An 18,384-nucleotide genomic window follows, 5' to 3' on the forward strand; every position below is an offset into this window, starting at 1 on the left:
GCCTGCCCGTGTGTACTGCGCCCCAGTCCCTGGTGGCAATGCCGCAGAAGACACCCTAGACCTCCAAAGCTGCAAGCTGGGACTGGCGCACGGGCATGCGACAGCAGCAGGCACCACCAGGGGGCGCTCCCCGCTCTCGGTCGGCTTCTCTGCCTTCCGCTGTGCTACGCTGGGCTCAAGCAGAAGGGCGCAGGGGGGCCTCCCCTCTACCTCAGTCCCTGGCACCCTTCTCGGTTCAGGCTTGGCTCTGGGTGCCTCAGCTTCCTTCCCTGAAGATACGCGGGGCTGTGACAGTGACCAGATAGACCCATGTTCTGGAACTGGGCACCATTTGTCTGGGCCCTGGCCTGAGGCTTGAGCCCAGGGGTGCAGGAAGCTGGCCGTTTTTTAGGTTTTCTTTTTTCCTTTGCATGTCTGTAGTGTGGCATCAACACAGCCATCATGCGCAGAGCCGGTCTGAGCCTGCCACCCCACCCACCCCTTTGTCCCGGTTTGCAGAAGCACCGTTTCCGTTTCTTGTTTCACTTCCTTTTTTCTCCCCCCAAGCCCCCTCTCCAGCTCTCGACCCCCTACCCATTTGAAAAAGGTTCCCCCGGGCTGGTGAGATGGCTCAGTGGTCTAAAGCACCTACTTAGAACAAGCTTAGCAAAGCACAGGGACCGGGGTTCAATCCCCCAGCACCACATGCCAGCCAGCCCTTCCCCCTGGTGGGCTGAGCTGGCCACACACATAAATAAATAAATTTTAAAAAAAAAGAAAGAAAGAAAAAGAAAAAGGTTTCCCCACTTCCTGCTCTGCTTCTTTCATTTTGCTCTTTCTTGTGTCTTGGGCTCATATAAGGTAAGCCTTGCAGGGCTAAAGCTCTGTGCGTGAGTCATTGCGCTCAATGGCACGCTCCCACAGCGCATGGGCCTGCCTGCCAGTGCGCAGGGCTGCCCTTCTTTGCAGCACGACTGTACTCTACGGGGTGCGATACTGCATTTTTTAAAATACCCCATTTTCTTTATCCATTCATCTGTCTACCAACAGGTCACTTCCAAGATTTAGCTATTAGGGTTCTGATGCCCTGAGCACGGGTATGCAGGGATCACTGTGATATCTGTGACTTTCCTGAGAAGGTGCCCAGAAGGGGGATCTGGGCAAGAGGATTTTCTAGTTTTAGAATGCTGAGGAACTCCACCCTGACCTTCACAGTAGCTGTATCGGTCTGTGCTCCCACTGGAACTGTAGGGAGTTCCTTGCTCCTTGACCTCTCCAGCCTGTGTTATTTGATTTCTTGGGGATGGCCATTCTTTCTGCAGTGAGATGGAATCTAAATGCAGTGGTTTTTGGGTTTTTTTTAAATGTATTTGTTGGGGCTGGTGAGATGGCTCAGTGGTCTAAAGCACCTGCTTAGAACAAGCTTAGTTAAAGCACAGGGACCGCGGTTCAATCCACCAGCACCACATGCCAGCCAGTCCCGCCCCCTGGTGGGCTGAGCTGGCCACACACACACACACACACACACACACACACGTAAATAAATAAAAATTAAAAAAAAAATAAATAAATAAAAATAAAATGTATTTGTTTGCTTCAGGGTCTCACTATGCAGCTCGGACTCGTGGTGATCCTCCTGCTGTCAGCCTCCCTAGCACTGGGATTATAGGCATGCACCACTATGCCCGAACTCTGGCTGGCTCAGCCCACCCTGGGGGCGGGGCTGGCGTGGCATGTGGTGGCAGGATCGAACTGCGGTCCCCACACTTGCCTAAGCTTGTTTAACTAAGCGGGTGCTTTAGTCTACTGAGCTAGCTCACCAGCCCTCTAAATGCAGCTTTATTGTGGCTTGTTATGCTGGGATTGGAATCGAGGTCTCAGCCATACTATAGGTAAATTCAGCCATACTGAATTATGTTCTGAAACCCCAAGTGTAATTTTGTTTTATGTGTGACTGGCTCAGTCTGCCCTGAGGGCAGGGCTGGCACAGCAGGTGGTGCCAGGGATGAACTGCAGTCCCTGGGCTTCCGCGGCTTGCCTAGACAGGCGCTGAGCCTGCAAGCTGTCTCGCTGGCCCCCTGTAGTTTTAGTCTGTGTTTCTGTAATGGCTAGTAGTGTGGAGCATGTCTTCATCTTCTTACTGGCCAGCTGTACTGAGAAGTACCTACTCCTCTTACTTGACCTTTCTGTACATATCTTAGTGCCGGGTCTACAGAGTTTCACTGCACAGAGCAGACTCGTAGTGGTGCTCCTGTTTACAGCCTCCCAAGCGCGGGGATTACAGGCGTGCGCTAGCACACTCAGTCTCAGTCGCCCTCTCAGTGTTCCCCGAGGGCAGGGCTAGCACGGCACACCAGGGATCGAACCCCTATCACTGCGCTGGGCCTTTTATTTTGAGGGGGTCTACTTTTTGTAGTTCTTTGTGTTCTCTAGATAGGAATTGTCTGAACAGTAGCTGGCGTTCTTTTCTTTCCCATTCTGTGGGTTGTCTCCATTCTTTTTTTTTTTTTTTATTTTTTTATTTTTTTTTATTTTGAGGAAGGGTCTACAGGATGTTCAGGGTCTCATGACTAGATTGGACTCCTAGTGATCTGCCTGTTTGCAGCCGCCCTAGGGCCCTGGGGGTGGGGTCAGTATGGCAGAGTGTCTCCATTCTGTCTGCAGTTTCCTTTGCTATGCAGAAGCCTTGCTAACTGAACAAGATTCCATTTGTTGATGTGCAATGTTCTTTCTTTCTTTTTCTTTTTTTTTTGCGGTACCGGGGATTGAAGTATTATTTCTTGTACCATTGTGGTTTTGTTCAGAAGGGCCTGCCTTGGCTGTACCTGGGTCTTCTGAACTTTTACTTGGCTTATATGTCTTGCAGCAGGTTAGGTGCTTGTGCCTTAGTAACTTATAGCTTACTGCACAGCGAATACAGTGCCGAGCTCAGTCTGCAGCACTGTGCAGGAGTTTGCCCGGCACTTGCGTGGTGCTGTCCCCTCCAGCGGCGAGGGCTGGAAGCAGGGCAAGGAGGCCCCAGCAGCTGCCACAGCTGACCCCCTGCTCAGCCTGCAGTCCAGGCACAGGGCCTGCAGCTCTGGCTGCTGTCTCCTCTAGAAGGAAAACTGGTTTTTGGGAGCAGTCACTCCTGCCCTCTCTCTGCCCTGTCCCTCCTGACCGAGGGGCTTTTGTCATACATGGCCTTTGACACTCAGGGTCACCTTGTGGGTTCGCAGGCCCGGGCTGCTAACTGGGAAGACAGATGTGTCAATTCACTGACTCCCCTATATCTGCTGTGACTGTGCCCTCACCACCAGCCCACCATGCTGGTAGGGGCGACCAACACAGAGCGCGCCCCACCATTCTGCCCCACAGAGAGAAATGACACAGGGTGTCAGTGCCTGGCCCCTCCGTGCCACTGCCTGGCCAGTGTCCCTGCTCAGTCCTCTGCCCAAACACCAAACCTGACCCCACTGCCTCCTGTCTCCTTGGGCTACCCCCATCATCCTGCCCATCCTCCACAGCCCCCATCCTGGGTCCCTGAGCAGAGTGGAAGGGCAAGTGGGGAAGAGGTGCCAGGCAGCACAGTGGGGCCCTATGCATGGCTCACATTTCATAGCAGGCCCAAGCATGCCAGGAAGACCCTGGTCAGCAGCCTGAGGCTTCCTCCTGGGGCAGGATGGGCTGTGTGGGCACGGGCATGTACAGCCCCTACCCCCTTGTCCACCTCAGTGGCTGTGCCCGGAGCACCTTTCTTGGGATGGATTAGCCCTGGGACTGCGTGCATTTTCCATGGTCCTGCACACCCCTGAGAGCTGCATGCCAACAGGAGCCTCAGCGCCAGGAGGGCAAAGCTTGCTGTCTCTGCATGGGGTGTGGCAGCTTCGGGCTGGGGCCAGCTGTGCTGCCTGCCCCACTAGCTTCTTGGGAGTCCTGTGTTGGCCAGCTGTGAGGATCTCTGTCAAGCCCAAGGTGAGACTGGGAAGGGTCCTGAGTGACCCTTTCTCAGCAGTGGGCATGGTGGCACCCAGCAGAAGTGTGCCACACTCCTGCCCCACTGTGCCCCGGCTGACCCATACCATCTGCCTGCCTGCTGCCTGCCATGGGCCATCTGTTCCTCTAGAGAGCCTTCAGCTGTGCCTCCAGGGACAGGCATTGTCTGAGGTCACAGTGTGTCAACTGTGGCACACACTGTGTCGTGGGCTGCTTATGAGCCCACCTGGGAGCTGTTCAGGTTGCTGCCTGCCTCACCCGTACTCTGAGACTGTACATAGCTACTTGGGTAGCCTGTGTCACTGGGGCCTGATGCCCAAGGCCATGCCTCCCTGTCTGCTGGGCTGGGAAATCCAAGCCACTGCCCCATTAGGCTGCTGCACAGAGCCACACGATTGGGCTGGGGACCTTTCCTCCGGTGGGTGCAGACCACTGCTGGCTGCTGCCCCAGGTACCATTTCCCTGTTCAGTGTCATGATTGGCAGCTGGGCAGGGGCATCACAGGGCAGAGCAGTGTGGTGTTCCCAGGTGGCATGCCAGGGAGGCTACGCGGGGACAGCTCAGATGCATAGGACGCCTGGGCCAAGCACAGCCTCTGTGACGCTCCCCTCCTGTCCTCTACCACAGCACATCTGCATCCCCCAGCCCGACTGTCCTGACGAGGTCCGGACCTTTGCCTTCTACCTCTCCAACATCGGCCGTGATAGCCCGCAGGGCAGCTTTGACTGCATCCAGCAGTATGTGTCCAGGTGAGGTCCTGGGCCTGGCCCCAGCCCCTCCTCCTGGGCCTGGAGTAGTGCTGAGCCCTGTCCTGCCCCTGCCTTGTAGCCGTGGCGACATCCACCTGGACTGCCTGGGCAGCATCCAGGATAAGGTCACCGTGTGTGCCACCGATGACTCCTACCAGAAGGCCCGGGAGAGCATGGCTCAGGCGGAGGAAGAGACGCGGAGCCGTGGTGCCATTGTCATCAAGCCTGGAGGCCGCTACCTGGGTGAGCATGAAGGGGGCAGAAGTGCACTATGGGTGCCAGAGGGCTGGCCCTGCACAGTGTGCCAGGACCTGCGCCTGGGGACACCCCCATCTGGAAACTGCAGGCTCCTCTCAGGGTGCCAGCCTCGGGGACCTTCCCCTGCCAGGCAGACCCAGGATCCTGGGAGGCTGCAGGGTGTGGTGCAGTGAGTCTGCTGCCCAGGAGCTGGTGCCAGCATGACCACTGCACACGTGGACACCACGCTTCATGGAGAGGTGCAAAACAGGAGGCGTGGGAGGAGAGGCCTGGCTCCAGGGAGCCTCCGCCGCCATGGGCTTTGACTCATCTCCAGCAGTTGGGACGTGGGCCGCCAGGGCGCCCAGCTCACCCATGGCCTTGAGGCTCTATGTGCATGGTGGGAGAGGGGCAGTGGGCAGGGTGAAGCTGGGTGCTTCAGGTAGAAACGAGCATGTCTGCTCACAAGAGTGTGGTTCTTTGGCCCAAAATTTGGTCAAAAGCTTTGTCTTAGCACATTAATTGTGTCCAGTGATGATTTTTGAGATGGTTGGTATCTATCAGTTCCTGCACACAGGAAGACTGAGGCAGGAGGATCTCAAATTTGAGGTGAGCCCAGTCAACATAGTTGGGGCCCTGTGTCAGAACTTTAAAAAATGGGAAGCCTGGGATGTGCTGCACTCAGTGCAAGATGCTGGATTCAGTCTGCAGAAGCAAACCCTGTACCAAGGACTGGGCGCGGTGTGAGCGCTGCCTCGCCTGCGCCAAGCCCTAGGCTACACCAGGCACCACATTCAGACAGCAGCAAGACTGCCTGCAAGCACATCCTGGTCCAGAGGTCTGGGCCCCCCTCTGCCACGTCCTCCCTACAGCCTATGAGGACCAAGGCCAGGACCTCCCTGAGCACAGCCCAGAGGCTGCATGGCAGCCCTGGGTCCCTGGAGCACGTCTGTCTCTGCTGTAATAGTCAGGTGTGAGGAACAGATCCCGAACTTCCCCAGGACAATCTCCACTGCAGCTGAGCCTGTAGTGTCAGGGAGCTGGCTGGGCAGCCTGTGGCGCCCACTGCCACTCAGCCCCATTGCAGACGCCGGGCCCTTGCCACCCCTAATGCCTAGGATCTTATTGCAGGCAAGAAAGTCCAGTTCCGCAAACCAGCCCCAGGGGCAACGGACCCCGTCCCCTCCCGGAAGCGGGCGACCCCCATCAACCTGGCCAGTGCCATCCGGAAGGGCAGCGCAAGTGGAGCTGGGCTGGGCGCGGTGGCCCAGCGGCCCTTCCGGGACCGGGTGCTGCACCTGCTGGCGCTGAGGCCCTACCGCAAGGCAGAACTGCTGCTGCGGCTGCAGAAGGACGGGCTGGCACAGGCAGACAAGGACATGCTGGATGGGCTGCTGCAGCAGGTGCGTTGTGGCCGGGTCCCAGCCCTGGAGCCTGCCGTGGAGAAGCACCCCAGCTCCTCCTCTGCCCTTGCCCACCCCCAGCACTCCCACGCCTGAGGGTCAGGGTCTGCAGAATGGGCCTCCCCGTGGGGGGTGGCTAAGCCCTGCTCAGTAGCCAGGGCTGGTGAGAGTCACAGTCAGCTGTCCCAAGCCCACCCACCTCGCTCCCGGGACACGCTGCCTCCTGACAGCTGGGCATTGGTGTCTGGGGGAGGGCACACTTCCTGCCTACTACTTCCTTGCCAGGCTTCTCGAGTTGGTGGTCCAGGGCACACACCCCCAAGGCTGGTGCTCAGGGGGACACTGATGTGGCGCAATCCCAGCCGTGGCTTCCCTGTAGACCTGAGGGTAACTCTGAGCACATGTGGGTAGTAGGGGGGTCCCCCCAGCACTGTACCCCAAGAGTTCAGCACACAGGACAGGGTGGTGACATGGGACCTCTACAACCCCTGCAGAGAAGGCAGAGTCACCTTTCTTGAGCTAGCACCGGCCCTGGAGACCAGTGGCCCAGAGCCATCCCCACTCTCTGAGGAAGACACTCTCTGAGCCGCTGTCCCGAGCAAAGACTCGTAGCAAGGACTGGGCCCTGGCCCTTCTTCCACTGTGCCCGGAGCAGCCAGATGATTCCTAGTGCTTGGTTTCATGGCCCAGGCAAAGGAGCCTGAGGAAGTGTCTAGAAAGTTGTGGAACTGCACTAGACCTGAAGTCCTTAGCATCTCAGTGTCGGTCTCAGGAACACAGAGCTAAGCATGGCAAGGCCCTTTGGGGCCATGTGGGGAAACAGAGGCAGGCTGCCTGTGGCAGGCAGGGGTACCACAGGGAGCCATCAGGTTGTACCTAGCTTACCCCTTCCTGGGGCAGACCGGGCTGGGCCCCAGCTTTTCCTAGTGACAGGCTCAGTGTCCCTGCCGCTCACCTCACCCGTGCCCTCTGAGCAGCTGGCGGTAGCAGGACTACAAGCTTTCAGAAGAGGCATCCTGGGGATGCACCACACCCAGGCCAGTCATTTTCAGCTTTCGTAGACCACCAGAGATTGGGGACCAGCAGTGATACTGCACTTCAGCCCCTTGCTCTTTGTGAAAGACAGAAGGTGTTATGTGCAGCTTGGGGACCCCAGAGCCAAGAGGCATGTCCTGGAGGGCAGGGCTGTGCTGACAGCGACACAAGAAGAGTCAGGAGCCTGGGGAGCTGGGACCCACTGGCCCCACAACCCAGGAAAGTCACAGATACGCCTTGGAGAAGAGTCCCTTTGTGGTGCAGCCAGTGTGCAAGGAAGAGCGGCCACAACAGGGTTCCGGAGACCCGGGCACCCAGGAGGCCACCGTCGTTGCCTAGTCTGAACAGCGACCTGGCCCCTTTAGCCCCTATAGAGCAGATGCCCTGAGTCCACCTGGGCTACAAGGCCTTGAGGATAAGCTTGCTTCTGGAACCAGTAGGAACATGGGGAGGGGCTCCACAGCCGTCTGCCGCTGGGCTGAGAGCTGCCTGGAAGGGGTGGGGTAGCAGTGGGTCTCAGGCAGAGGTGGGGTGCCGTCCTGCTGAAGCTGTGTCATGGCCTTCCTCGCTCGCCCTTCTGTTTTCCAAAGTTCTGCTCAGGGAAGCCAGGGTCAGAGGTGTATGGGGCAGGAGCCCGCAACCCCTGGCCCTTCTCTGTTGGGATGTCCAGATCTCCACCTCACTGGCCTGTGGGGCTGCCTGAGTGGTGACAGAGCTGTCTTGCAGGTGGCCAATGTGAACATCAAGGATGGGACTTACACACTGCGGGACTGCATGTACAAGGACGTGCAGAAAGACTGGCCTGGCTACTCAGAGGGCGACCAGCAGCTGCTAAAGCGTGTGCTCGTGCGGTAATGCCACCTGCCCCCACTGTCGGGCCACCAGCTGTGACCTGAATCCTCAGGCAGAAGCCCTATCCAGTGGCCTTTCTTACTGTACCAGCTGCCCCTGTCAGGCCCCAGAAGGGGTGCTACACCACGGGTCCCCATTGGCCTGTCCCTTAGGAGACGGAGAGCACTGTATAGCCATGGCCCTCCTGTTAACTCACGCATGGGCAGAGGGAGCGGCAGTGCAGTGTGGGTCTCACATGGGGCCCAGGCCAGGGCAGGACCAAAGCTTGGGCCCTCTGGAGTATGCAGTTCTCTGGCTCAGCACAGCGGTGCAGTGGCAGCGTCAGAGTGGAGCACGCTGGTGTTCTGTTGTTATAGGCGGCATCCTGGGAAGGGTGAGAGTAGGCCTCTTGAATGCTTCACGCTGGCACCCACCTCCAGGTGTCTGTCCCTTGAGTGAGTCTCCTCAGCGTCCCCAAGTCCTGCCATTCCCTGCCCTGTGAGACCCCATGCCCTATGTGTACCCCTGCTCCTCGTTGGAACTGGTTTTTTTCCAATACTGAGGATTAGACCAAGGACTCACTGAACTACATTTCCAATCCTTTTTTCTTTTCTCTTTTCCCCCTTCTTTTTTTTTTTGAGACAGGGCCTTGCTGTACAGTTTAGGCAGGCCTTGGACTCACTGTGTAGCTCAGGCTGATCTTGAACTTGTGGCGATCCTCTTGTTTCAGTTTCCTGAGTGCTTGGATGGCAGGTGTGTACCATCACCTCCAGGTTTTGTTTCTCATATTGAGATGGGGTCGCGCTACGTTGCCCAGGCCGTGCTTGGGCTTCTGAACCACCTGCCTCTGGCTCTGGGGACACACAGCCCTCTGTGGTGCACCTCACAGTCACAGGAGGCGCCCTGGGCAGGCACCACGACCTGCGGGCCCAGGAGCTCGGTGTCTCCTCCAAGCCAGCAAGCCTTCCTGGGCTGAAGGACATGTTTTCCTGTCCCCCTTATTTTCCTGTCTTTCTTTTTTTCTTTTATTTAAATTTTATTCATTTATTTATGTGTATGTGTGTGTGTGTGTATATGTGGCTAGCTCAGTCCACCAGGGGGCGCGGCTGGCTGGCATGTGGTGCTGGGGGATTGAACCATGGTCCCTGTGCTCTGCCAAGCTTGTTCTAAGTAGGTGCTTTAGACCACTGAGCCATTTCACCAGCCCCTTTCCTGTCTTTCTTGAAAGCTCTGTTCGCCTCCCAGCCCTCCCCGTGTCTGTGACCCGTCCCGGGCCTCGCTGCTGCTCTTCCACAGTGCTGTGCTCGTTTCCGGCAGTGATGACATTTCCACCCCTTTCTCTGAGGCCATCTAAGCAGCAGCCCTTTCCCAGGCTCGGTTTCTGTGAGCAAGTCTCTAGCGAGCTGCCTCTGGAGGCGGGGTCTTGGCCTGGGCCGGGCGTCCGTCCATGTGGTGTGGTCACCAGGCGTTGTGTTACACCAGGCACCCTGTGCAGCAGGCTGTCCAAGCCACACCTCTTCAGGGCTGAGTGTAAACTGTCCTGTGGCAGGGATGGCTCATGGTGCCACCTTCTGCCCTACGTGTTGCCCAGGTCTGAATATGGTCACCAGCCAGCCACTGCCTTGGACACAGGATTGGGTTACATGGCATCAAGATGGCATGATCCCCGAGGGGGACAGAGTGGAGAAAAGAAGTTGATTGCGGCTTCTGGTCAAGACCTGACCCTGTGTAGCCATCTGCTTGCTGGGGGTTCTCATGGTGGCACAGGTGTCCCAACACAAGATGATCCCACAGAGCCACTGTAGGGCCCCACCCCATGACCTCATCGAGGTCTCACCCGTCCGGAGGCCCTGCCTCTCAGCGCCACCTGGAGCCTGTGCAGCCCACAGTGACGCCAGCAGGGCATCCTCTGGGTCACCCTGTGTGTACGGCTGGTCTTTCCTCCCCAGGTGTCTGTGTGGTAGGAGACTCCACGGGGCACAGGGGGCCCTGACCACCCTTTCCCCTCTGCAGGAAGCTGTGCCAGCCACCGAACACTGAGCCTGCCGCCTGCAGCCCTCTCGCTGAGCACGGGCGCCCTGCCTCACCCGCCCAGGTAGGTGCTTCCTGCCTGCCCTGGCTTGCACCATGCCTGGCTCACTGGCCCCTGGCTGCCTGCTCTGGGTTCATGTCCCTTGGTATCTTGGGCTTTGTGTTGCTGACCCTACCGGTGCTTGCCACACGTGCCCTACAGGCCAGTGTGCAGCCAAGCCCTCAGCGGGCTGTGCCATTCCACAGGCCCAGTGTGGCCTCTGGTCACCCCCTTGTGGCCAGCGCAGGCCCTAGAGGAATCCCGGCAGCTGCTGCAGCCCTGGTGTCTCCTCCACAACCTCTTGTTGCTTCACAGAAGCGGCCACAGCCTTCCGACGTCATCGACCCCCTGCTCCACAAGAAGCCCAGGGTCTCACGCTTCACGCAGAGAGCCCAGCCTGCCCTCAATGGGAAGCTGAGCACACCCAATGACCGAGAGGCTCTGCTACCCACACCCAGGCCACCCGCTGCCCCTATGCCCCCACGGCTGGATCTCCCACGCGCCCATGACCTCTTGGCTGGTGTCAGCAATGACCTGGGCCACAGCGGTCAGGACTGCACACGCGGGGAGACGGCTGCCCTGGCACCCGCCGTGCCCCTCGGCCTCCCCACGCTGACGGACTGTGCCCAGCCTGGTGGGCCCTGTGGCACCCCTGTGCGCAGCAAGCCTAAGAAGAAATCCAAGAAGCACAGAGACAAGGAGCGGGTGGCAGAGGACAGGCCCCATGAATCAACACCCCGCCCAGAGCCCGGTGCCCATGGAGAGCCCCCCAGTGCCCCGGGTAGGTGCCGAGGCCCCCTGCTCCCTGCCTGCCCGCTTCCTGAGGCGCAGCTGAAGACTGTGCTGCGTTACCTACTTGGGTGGGCTGGCTGGCTGAGGGCTGCAGTCTGCAGGAAGCTGAAACCAGCACTCATGGAGGGATGTGCAAAGGACAGGAATGTGTCCAGGGCCTGGGCCAGGCAGCCAGGATCGCACCTCCTGGGCCAGGAGAGCGGGAGGGTGAGCAGCGCAGGCAGGTTTGGGCACAGGGCCTGCAGGAGGGCAGCACCTGGGTCCAGCCCACCGATGAGCCAGGTCAGTGTGGAGGAAGTGTTGGTGACTTGCAGGAGGATCGAGAATTTGAGATCAGGGTGACACAGGGCAAAGGATGCGGTCATGGGTGGGAGCAGGGGCCTGTGCTCTTGACTGTGGGGTCATGGGTGGGGCCTGCTGGGGTGACAGCATGGTGCTCCCCAGAGGCAGAGCAAGGATGTCAACCCAGCACAGAGGGCTAGCTCTGGGGCCAGGAGACTGCATGTCATGCCAGGTGGCCCCCTTCCTGTCTAGCACCAGCTGCCCGGCACAGGTAGGGCCCTGGATGGGATGCCTCCGAGAGTGGTGCTGAGATTTGCTCTGTGCCCCAGAGAGCTATGGCCCTCTTCTGCACCGTGACTGGCATCATGGGGCTCATCCTGCCTGGCAAAGGTTGCTGAGCTGTATCATGGCCACCATGCTGGGACTACCAGGGCTGGGCTTAGGAGCAGGTGCCACAAGGCTGCGGGCAGCTCAAGGCAGCACACCCCCAGTGTACAGGCCCCTGGCTGTGTCCCCCCCCCCCATCACCACAGGAGAGGAGGAAAGGGGCAGCAGCGGGGACACTGCACAGTGATTGGGCCTTGAGAGGACGGCTGATACAGGCGATACAGCAAGCAGTTCTCCGAAGTGCTACAACCCAGGCTGAGTGTGCGCCAGAAGGTGGCTGGGGCTCTGTTGCCGGACTGGCCTCGGTTTACCCATTTGTCCCAGCCTGGAGGGTTGAGCGAGGTGTTCCTGACTGCCTGGCCTGCACTGTCCTTGTCACTGGGAGCAGGGGCCACAGGCAGGACCCACTTTGCCTGCAGCTGTAAAGAAGCTGAGAAAAAAAAAAAAAAAAAAAGCTGGGGCGGCAGCCTTGACTCCTGAGGGCTGGGGGGCGTGCCTGGGCGTTCTGTATATTTAGCCTGGCTCAGGCAGGGTCCTTGCTCCAGCCTTGAGTGGAAGCAGCGGCACTGTCTAAGGCATGAGCCTCCCTCTGCCAGCACTTTGGAAGCTCAGACAGCGTCACATCTTGCTGTGTCCTCCAGGCCAGCCTCAAACTTGTGCTTCTCCTGCCTCAGCCTCCAAGTGCTGGGAACACAGGCGTGCGTCACTGCACCTGCCTGGTTGTGGATCTTACCTTGCAGGGTTCTTGTTTCCCCTGGCAGAGGCCTTCATGGCTCTTGTCTGACCCACATCCACTTTGTCCCTGCACTAGGGAGGCCCCACCTGGGGTGGAAGCCATGCCCTGCTTGGTGAGAATGGTGTTCTGGGGTTGACCAGCAGGCGGCGCAGGGGTGCGAGGAGTGGGGTCCACCTGCTGGTGGGCAGGATGCAGGGCTGTGGGCAGTGAGCTGGCTGCTCTGGGCACTGCGGGAGGCTGAGGCAAGATGATCAAAAGTTCAAGGCCAGCCTGGGCTGCTTAGACTCTGACTCAGAATAAAAAACTGAAAAGGGCTGGGCATAGTTCAGTGTTGGGACCCTGGGTTCCATCTCCAGGACCACAAGAGCAAGAGGTTTCTTTGGGCAGGGTGTGTGGGCTGGCTGTGGTTGCAGGCACAGAGGTGGAGCAGCCAGTGCCTCTGCCCTCCAGCTTTTCAGAGGCATGTGGCTGGCCCACGTGTGGACAGCCATGCAGTGTGGCAGCGTGGCCCAGGTCCTTCCTCACTGGCCCAGGCTGCCGACGTCCAACAGAGCAGGAGAGGCTGTGGGTGGGAGCTGGGCTGCGGTGAGCAGCAGGGCCACTGTCCCTTTGTGCTGGGCCAGAGCCTCAGCCTGTGCTAAATGCACCACACTGCAGCTGGTGTCAGCACACTGCCCTGCCTGGCCCCACAGGGACTCAGGTCTACCTTGGCTCTTGCAGGCCTGAACGGAGCCTGTAGCGCTGGTGCCAGTGTGCCCACGTCCACATCGGAGACGCCCGACTACCTGCTGTGAGTCCAGGGGGCTGGCTGGGGGGCAATGTCCCGACCCCCACCACTGTGGTCTGCACTGCAGGTGGCGTGGCCTTGCAGTGTGGCCGCCCCAGCTCGAGTGTCTCACCAGGGCAGGCGCAGGCCCTGAGTCTGATGGCCCTGTGTCTCCTGCAGCAAGTACGTGGCCATCTCCTCCTCGGAGCAACGCCAGCGCTACAAGAACGACTTCAATGCCGAGTATAGCGAGTACCGCGACCTCCACGCGCGCATTGAGCAGATCACGCGGCGCTTCACACAGCTGGATGCGCAGCTGCGGCAGCTGGCACAGGGCTCTGAGGAGTATGAGGTATGGTCCCAGCAGACCTCATGTACAGCAAGAGACAAGCCATGGTGCAGGGCTGCACCTCCGGGGCGTGGGGCAGGAGGAGTGCTCAAGCCAGGGGGACCCATACAGCCAGACAAGGCCGAAAGGGAGTCATTGGCGTGGGTGGCTCAGTATGCACTGGCCCAGTGTGGGCAAGGCCCTGGCTGCTGTCCCTGGAGGGAAAGCGGAAGTCGGGCAGCAACGCGTGTGAAAACAGGGTCAGGGATGCTGGAGCCAGACAGAGTTCCTTGGACACAGTGGGAAGTGAGGGTAGGGTCCCAGCTCCTAGAACGCATGTGGAGGTGCTGTGGCCCCTGAGCTGCAGCATTCCTTTAGTGCTGGGCCAGAGTCCTGGCAGAGCTGGGCTCAGAGTCATGGGGTCAGGCCCACCAAGCCCAGTTGGGTCTCCAGAGGATCCGGGGAGGAGTGCGGGTCGCAGAGGTCCTGGGCACCCACAGCACCACCTGAAGCACCGGCCCCCTGCGCCATGGGAGCAGCTGGAGACCCAGTCTGACGGCCAAGGACAGCTGCCCAGCCCCCATACGGGACTGGTCTGCCCCGGCAGCGGGGAGCATGCCATGTGCTATGGTTCTGTTTTTCCTCCAGAGTACCCGGGGGCAGATCCTGCAGGAGTATCGGAAGATCAGAAAGGTGAGTCTGAACGCTGTGTGGGGCCCGCCCCGCGCCCACTGCCCTCGTGTGCCCCAGGCCTGGTGGGGAGGCCCGCGGGCAGGGCACACTACCCACACAGTGTCCCTGTGCCCCAGACCAACACCAATTACAGCCAGGAGAAGCAGCGCTGCGAGTACCTGCACAGCAAGCTGGCGCACATCAAGCGGCTCATCGCTGAGTATGACCAGCGGCAGCTGCAGGCCTGGCCCTAGCGCCGCGCAGGAGCTGGGCGCCTCGAGGCGGCAGATCGGGCGGGCCGGGCCTGTTCAGAACAATAAACGCGGACCCTCGCCTCGGAGCCGCCGGGCCCAGCCGCCTTCGCGCTGCCGAGACTCTGGGGCCAGCCGCTGCCTTTTCTAGTTTTGTATGAGCTACCGCTGAAGAGACTCGTCTATTTTTATACAAGAGAAAGCAGCTTTTCTAACCCTGTGCCTCCTTCTCCCTGGACGCCCAGGTCGGGGTGCCACCCGCGTCCTTATGCAGTATTAGATATGTCACCCGCAGGCCTCCGCTGTCGCGCCCCGCGAGTGTGACTGGACGGGGCCTCAGTTTCTCCTCCGCAGCTGCTCGTGCCCCTTCCAGGGGCCACAGCCCCCACGCCGCTGGTCTCTCCGTCCCTCTGTCCACTTGTGGGTCCCAGGATCGCTTCAGCTGAGCCGCCGCTGGGTTTGCACTCAGGGAGGGGCTGGGAGCCCTGCGGACGCCCCAGTTGCTGCTTTGTCACTGTGCCTAGTCTCCAGGGTCGCCGACACCGCGGGGCATCGTGTGCGTGTGTGCGCGCATGCGCGCGTGCGCCCACGTGGGGCCCCTGACCGCGCAGGGCTGTCTGTGGCTCCAGCCCGCGGGGCTGCTGGCGCCTGCGCCGTGGGGCGCCGCCGGCCTCTTCCCTGCGGGAGCCTGGCGCGGAAGCCCATCCTGGCGTTTCAATGGCTGTTTTGTTTCCACGGGGCGGGGCGGCTGGCCGAGGAGAGCGCTGTGCGCTGGCCCGGGAGGCGCTTATTTAAGCCCCCCAGTAAGCCGTCCTTCGCCCACCCCCACCCCCGCGGTCTCTTGTCCCTGGAGGGACGGGCGACTACGTCAAGGAAGGGCTCTGCCTTGGGGCCGGGCAGCGCTCATTCCTCTCATTAAATACGGTCTAACTTATTGATGCTGTTTTATTTTCCTTTTAACGTACTGTGGAGAAACTACTTTGAGCCATGGACTAGGTGTTTACAAAGAATTTTTCACTTTTGCCAAATGTTACAATTGGAAGGTATCTACATCTGCAGTTTCCTAATATTTTCTTAAGAGACCCACGGTCCTTTTTGTACACTAAGCAGGTGAATGCTGATTTTTCATCCAACAATAAATTTCACTGAACGAACCCAGCCGCCTGGCAGCCGGGCTTCCTGTGTGTGAGTCGCAGCCGGCCCCACTGAGGCACCGGGTCCTCCAAGCCCTCCTGAGCTGGGGCCAGGGGAGTGGGGCCACAGTCCCGAGGAGATGGTCGGGGGAACTAAGCTGTGGCTCGTCCTGCCCCAGATGTCCCAGCTACTCAAGGAGCTGAGGTGGGAGGGTCCCTGGCGCCCAAGGCCAGCTTGTCAGTAGGATGCGCAGCAGGTTTGGCAGTGTTTCAGTGGTCCTCCCAAGCCAGGCTGGCAGGCGACTGCCACTGAAAGGGAGCGTGCTGAAGCTGGAGGCACGTCCCCCACCCTGCAGGCGGAGGGCAGGCCAGGAGGTGAGCACAGCGGCACAGTCACTCTTCCAAGGCCAGGTGGGGGTGGATGTTTATTCTAGAGGAGAACACAAAAGACTCCTGCAGGAGCAGAGCAGAGGGGGCAGCATCTTGTGGCCTTGGCCTGAGTTCTGAGGCAGCACAGGAATCCCAGGGGTGTGGGCGAGGCGGCATGTACAGGCTGCAGGGACAGCCTGGCCACCACCTGGTCTTCCCGTGAGGCGCCCCTGCCCCCACGCACCAGGCTGTGGCCACCATCCTGAAAGGCCCACGGGTGACACTGGATGGCAGTTACAGGGGACTGCATAGATGTAGTGAGGCACAGTCCTGCCTGGGACAGCAGCAGCTGCTTGACCCAGTTGGGTGGCCAAGGTCCCAGAGGCCACAGACCAGGGACAGTTCCTAGGGGGATCCCCTTCTTGGGTGGATCCTAGGCACTGCTGCTGGCCTTGGGACAGGACTGAAGACGCCCTGGGGTGGGGCAGAAGCAGCACAGGCCGGCTCTGGAGGGCAGGTTAACCTGCAGGGGTCAGAGTCCCATGCCAGAATGTCTCCCAGGGTCCACATGCCTACGTGCTGAGCAGAGCCGAGGGGACTCCGACCCTGGGGAGAGGCAGCAGGGGGACAGGCACCATGGGCTCCGCAGTCGGCACTCAGCCAGGGACCTGAGGACAGGAGTGATGGCAGAGCCATGCCACTCAGCATTCCGGGAGGCAGAGGAGGCGGGAGCAGCCCAGGCCACTTCCCAGCTTAATGAGACCCTGTCTCTAAAAATAAAAAGGGCCTGAGGGTAGGCCCTAGTAATGCAAAAGCAAAAACATGCCTCCAGGGCTGGCTGGGGAGATGGCTCAGTGGAATAAGCGCTTCCCTGGCAAGCACAAGGGCCTGAGTTCAATCCCCGGTTCCACCAAAAAAAAAAAAAAACCTGCCTCCAGGTCCCTGGGGTAATGCCGGTGGCTAAGAGCACAGCCTGCAGCTGGGCCCTGAAGACTGCAGGTGCTGAGTGAGCCCAGGCACCCGAGGACCTCTGGTCAGCTCACAGCGCAGGGGCTGGCAGGCTGGGGCCCTTCTCAGTGGCTCCTCTGTCATCTCAGACATTCTACTCTCCAGGTGGGCTGGGACAACTGTGCTCCAGAAGGTGCTAGTTTCCAATGGGCATGGTAGTGCACATCTGTCATCCCCGTACCAGAGGCTGAGGCAGGAGGACAGCTTCAAGTTCTAGGCCAGGCTAAACTACATGGCAAGACTGAGACTCAAAAACAAAAACCCAAAAGACCCTGGTTCCCTGCCACCCGGCCTCTGCCTTTGCCCTCGCCCACACAGGCGCCACAGGCCGGCTCTGCCTGGCTGACCCACAGCCCCCACCTTCCCTCAAGCACTGCCAGGGGGACAGCAGCCGGCCCAAGGCGCCCCTCTCACTGCAGTCTGCCCTGTCGCCTCCAGTGCCTGCCTCCTGCCTGCACCCCTATAGCTCATTCCCCCAAGCAGGGGGAGTCCTGAGCCTCCTGCGACAGCAACACCCTCTCTGCCCTCCCAGTACCTGAGTCATTGCACAGTCCTGGCCCAGGTTCAGCTACTGCTGTGGGTGAGCACTGGGGTTCCCATGTCCCCACTTTAGGTGGGATAATTTGGGGCAGCAGCTTGAAGAACCCAGGAAATCACTAAAGCCAAGCAAGAAGGCACACAAAGGTGGGGCAGAAGCTGCTGTCTCTTCTGAAACTGCTGAGTCCCCAGTGCGCCATAGCTGTGCATGCCCTGCTGGGGTCTCTGGAAGTCCTGTGAGGCACCCTGTCTCACTCCCCCAGGAGAAATGCAACCCACACTCCTGTGACAAAGACCAGGAGGGACCAGGCTGTGGCTCAGTGGCGCGCGCTTGCCTAGTGTGTGCTAGCTGTGGGTTCCACCCTGGCGCATCCCCCATGTGTGACAAATTCATGTTATCTGAGCCCCATATGGCCCACGAACCTTCAGAGATGTAGCCTGAGACCCAGGGAAAATTCTCTTAAGTTCCCCAAAGTGTAGACTACAGATAGCAGGGAGGCTGAGGCAGAAGCACCCTAAATTCTAGCCCAAACTGGGTGACTCTGACTTATAAGACCCTGCCTCAAAAAAAAAAAAAAAAAAAAAATAGGACAGGGACATAGCTCAGTGCAAAGGCCCTGGGTTCAGTCTCCAGTTCTGGAAAAAGTTAAAAAAAAAAAAAAAAAAAGTGCACGTCCTAATGGAAACAAACGGGGCAGGCCCCATGGCAGCCTGTCCGTCCAGATTCCTCCATGCCTCTGTGGTACATTCTTTCCTCCCGGGGATGACACAGGACCCCTCTTATCTGCTGTCCGGAAGTTGAGAGCTGGAGCTCTGTGATGGGGTGTTTGTTCGCCGAGTGCG

General features: G+C 59.4%; 1 protein-coding gene across 2 annotated transcripts in view; it reads left to right on the forward strand.

Annotated features, from left to right (window-relative positions):
• Ell (elongation factor for RNA polymerase II) overlaps nucleotides 1-18,384 on the forward strand; it is a 50,257-nt gene that overhangs the window by 28,181 nt on the left and 3,692 nt on the right. The window contains exons 3-12 of one of the 2 annotated variants that reach the window (XR_002819272.1): nucleotides 4,582-4,703; nucleotides 4,783-4,946; nucleotides 6,072-6,343; nucleotides 8,105-8,229; nucleotides 10,223-10,304; nucleotides 10,596-11,061; nucleotides 13,198-13,267; nucleotides 13,424-13,595; nucleotides 14,220-14,264; nucleotides 14,381-15,056. Coding sequence is in view for 1 of the 2 variants with exons in the window: in XM_004646856.2 (XP_004646913.1) it covers nucleotides 4,582-4,703; nucleotides 4,783-4,946; nucleotides 6,072-6,343; nucleotides 8,105-8,229; nucleotides 10,223-10,304; nucleotides 10,596-11,061; nucleotides 13,198-13,267; nucleotides 13,424-13,595; nucleotides 14,220-14,264; nucleotides 14,381-14,497 (1,635 nt within the window). In the remaining variant the exon portion in view is untranslated. Of the gene's footprint in view, nucleotides 1-4,581; nucleotides 4,704-4,782; nucleotides 4,947-6,071; nucleotides 6,344-8,104; nucleotides 8,230-10,222; nucleotides 10,305-10,595; nucleotides 11,062-13,197; nucleotides 13,268-13,423; nucleotides 13,596-14,219; nucleotides 14,265-14,380; nucleotides 15,649-18,384 lie in introns of those variants that run through there. The other variant, XM_004646856.2, reaches the window with a different exon arrangement.

This window comes from Octodon degus, unplaced genomic scaffold (assembly GCF_000260255.1).
Source record: "Octodon degus isolate 3935 unplaced genomic scaffold, OctDeg1.0 scaffold00282, whole genome shotgun sequence".
Lineage (NCBI taxonomy): Eukaryota > Metazoa > Chordata > Mammalia > Rodentia > Octodontidae > Octodon > Octodon degus.